This window comes from Mastomys coucha, unplaced genomic scaffold (assembly GCF_008632895.1).
Source record: "Mastomys coucha isolate ucsf_1 unplaced genomic scaffold, UCSF_Mcou_1 pScaffold20, whole genome shotgun sequence".
NCBI lineage: Eukaryota > Metazoa > Chordata > Mammalia > Rodentia > Muridae > Mastomys > Mastomys coucha.
Window position 1 is genome coordinate 119,812,535 of NW_022196903.1, and position 3,552 is coordinate 119,816,086.

At 45.0% G+C, this 3,552-nt stretch overlaps 1 protein-coding gene across 10 annotated transcripts in view; it reads right to left on the reverse strand.

Annotated features, from left to right (window-relative positions):
* The window catches only part of Dyrk4 (dual specificity tyrosine phosphorylation regulated kinase 4), a 44,800-nt gene that overhangs the window by 27,670 nt on the left and 13,578 nt on the right, over positions 1-3,552 (reverse strand). For 7 of the 10 annotated variants that reach the window (XM_031383494.1, XM_031383493.1, XM_031383497.1 and 4 more), the window contains one exon: positions 2,315-2,344. The exons of the other annotated variants lie outside the window; for them this stretch is intronic. In XM_031383494.1, coding sequence (XP_031239354.1) covers positions 2,315-2,344 — 30 coding nt within the window. The remainder of the gene's footprint in view (positions 1-2,314; positions 2,345-3,552) is intronic. 10 annotated transcript variants of the gene reach the window in all.

Sequence of the window (3,552 nt, forward strand, 5' to 3'; positions counted from 1 at the left end):
AAAAAAAAAAAAAAAGAAACAAGAAAATCCCCAGAGCTTGGGTGACTCTGGCAGCAGCTGAGGCTCAAGTTGTCTGCTGTCAGCTCACAGCTTCCTCTCTGCAGCATCCACAGTCCTCTCCCAGAGGCGAAAAAAATCAAAAGTTCAAAACAAATGCTTAAGGTAAGGACGGTGTGTGATGATGAGCAATCCTTAGGGTATTGACACAGAATGCAATTTAAATGGATAACTAGGCCCATCCAAGCCATACTACGAGCCAGGAAAGCGGAAGACAGCTCAGGTGCAGACCTCAGCTAATCAAGGTTTCTGTCCGTCTGCCACTTCTGGCTAAGAGTCCATGTTGAAAGCCCCTTTGCTGTACATAAGAAGCCCAGAGGACCTAGGCAGGAAGGAGCTGTCTTCTGGGTCCTCCCTCTGGCAAGGATGGACTCTGGAGACCCATTATCAGGATGAACATGACCATGCACAGGGGAACCGCAGCTCCTCACGTCATGGATGCAGTGTCCTCCCGAGGGACCTGCACACTAGCCTTGGGCTGTACATGAGAGGAGAGCAGGAAGTTAGGCTTGGAAGCCCAGACATCTGGAGTCATTTCCTACTTCTCTTAGTGACTGGAATTGGGGAAGGTGTATCTCCTGGTGACTTCATTAATGGAGTTCGGGTCATCGTGGTGCCAAGGTCAATCTTAGGGAATATGTTGCAGAATGGCCTTGTTTTACAAGTGGATAAAGAGAAGCCAAGAATATCCAAATAAGTTGTCTAAGGTAATTCCCTGCCCTCCACCGCACCAACACACACACACACACACACACACTGTGGCAAACTTGAGTCTGGAACTGAAACCCTCAAAGACCTTTTTACAGAGTCATGCTGCTACCTCTTCTGACCTCATCCCAGTCTGCTACAAAACTGAGCGATAACAATACAAACTACTTCTCCTCTGAAGCTCTCAAATTAAAATTGAGTTCAGGAGGCTGAAGCAGGTAAAAGCGCTTTCAGGAAACTCGGGTTTGATTCCCAGCATCCTCAGTGCTGTGAGATAAAATGACGCTCTTCTGGCACAGCCTGCTAGGGCTACTTTGGCAGACCATCTGGCTGCTTTTGAAAGCAGCGGATTGTAGCCTTCACCTACAGCCCGCCACCACGGTCTTGCTATCCACCCAAATGAATTGAAAGTGTCTGTGCACACTAAAACCTGCACATGTGTGTTCCATAGCAACATTATCCATAACTGGTGAGCAATAAAAAGCAACCAAAGTGTCCTTCAGTTGGAGAATAAGCAAGTCGTTACATCCATGTACTGCTGTATTAGTTATTAACAAAGGGAAAGGTTATCAAGTCACAGACTGAGAAGCACTGTTACCGACAACTAAAGAATCCCTTTGAAGAGGCTGCATGTTAGGATCCTAACTATATGATATTCTGGAAAAGGGAAAACAATTGGCATAGGAAAAGTGGTGGGTAGGGATGTCCTAGGAGAGGAGATACAGACAAATAGGTGGAGCATGGGGAGTTTTCAGGCCAATGAATCTATCCTGTGTGATATTGTGATCATAAATAGACGACATTATGTGCTGTCAAAATTTTTGCACAACATAAAGGGCAAAGTCACATACCACCACCCCGGATGCTCAATCTTGGATAAATAGTCTAGAAACACGACCACGGTTTTGACAGGAGACACCCACGAACATGCTCAGAGCAGCACACACAGCAAAGCAATGAGATCTTAACAAGACTCAGGAGAACGATAAGGGGACGATGAATGTGACATGGGAAGTGACATTCAGGGGACTTCTCGCTGTGCTGGATGCACTGGAGGATCATTGTATGTTGTTCTTTGTCATCTACAGACATTTTAGAATAGACTTTAATAGGCATTATAATGACAATCAGTTTTGAAAAGCATCCATGAATTACAGAATAAATCTCGAGTGCTGATTTCAGCTTTGATCAGCAGGCTGGCTTCAGACACCTTGTTTAGTCTCTGGGTGGAGGGGGGCTCAGTTTTCTCCTCTGTGATATGGGGGAGATGACCTCAACACAGATGTAAAGAGAAAATAAGAAAAGCCGAAGCCACATTGCCTTTCTAACGTCTCATTATCCTCCCTGTCCAACTTGATGTTCACAACCTAGAGGTGATGTCCGTTCAACTCTGCTGAATCCCAGTGCTCAGAGAGGTGCTCTCTTCCGCCTGCTTGTATTAACATCCCTTTCACAGCAACTGAAGGTCATCTCAAAACCTTTGTTCTCCTCTCTCCAAAGTGGGGTGGCTGTGGGGGTGAAGGCAGAGGAAGGAGGAACTGGTACTCACTATGTAGATCTCAGGAGGAAGAGTAGGGCCCTGGGGAGAGCAGGAGGAAAATGTAAGTGTTCTTCAGGATGCTATGTCCCCACAGAGGTACCACTGAAGAGTGGACTAGCCCTCGAGTTCGCCACCTAGCCGTTCTAGTGGATGCCTTTATTTTAAATGTTTTGTGACCATGACAATTCTTCCCCCTGAACCTTTCATTTGCATTTAAACTCTGCATGGATAACCTAAATGCCACTGTGCCACACAACCAAGCTAGACCCAACTGACAGGAGAGACATTGGCTCTGTGCTCCATTCAGTTTTGACTGGGATTCCTACCCCTTTGCAGCAGCAGGTGGTTGGTTCGGCAGTTTTCCCCTTGGGCTTTTTGGATGTGGAATGGTGATGAAACACAGACAGATATGAGACGCAAATGGACATCTGGGGTACTTCCTCTACTGCCTGAGATTCAGTTCCTATCTCTCACAAGAAACTGCTTTCTACTGAACAGAGAGGGAGGGTGTCAGGCACATATACCCAGCCAGAGACTTCATGCTCTCGTCAATACCTCATTAACTAATCCATACCACTCTTTAATACTGTCTGTCCATGTCACAAAAAAACAGTTAACACCCTCATCTCACAGGTAATATACATTTATATATATTTATGCATGAGTACACTGTAGCTATTTTCAGACACACCAGAAGAGGGAATCATATCCCATTACAGATGCTTGTGAGCCACCATGTGGTTGCTGGGAATTGAACTCAGGACTTCTCCAAGAGCAGTCAGTGCTCTTAACCGCTGAGCCATCTCCCCAGCCCTGTTTATTGTTTTTGAGATAGGGTTTTATGCAGCCCAAGCTGGCTTTGAACTCTTTCTGTAGCTGAGGCTGACCTGTTTTTAACTACCAAGTGTTAGAATTACAGGTGCAAGCCACCATACCTGACCTGTAAATGGATATTTGTGTCTACCTAATAAAAGTGAGCTTTTTAATTTTTAATTTATTTTATTTTTTAAAAAATACTTCAGTTTTATTTTATGTGTGTTGGTAGTTTGCCTGAATGTATGTCTGTGTGATGGTGTTGTATCTCTTGGAACTACAGTTACAAGCAGGAATGGACGCCGTGTGGGTGCTGGGAATTGAACGAGGTCCTTTGGAAGATTGGCCAGTGAGCATCTCTCCAGCCCTAAAGCTTTTTATTTTTATTTACATTTTTATTTTCATTTTTGGTGATGGTAGTGGTGGTGGTGGTG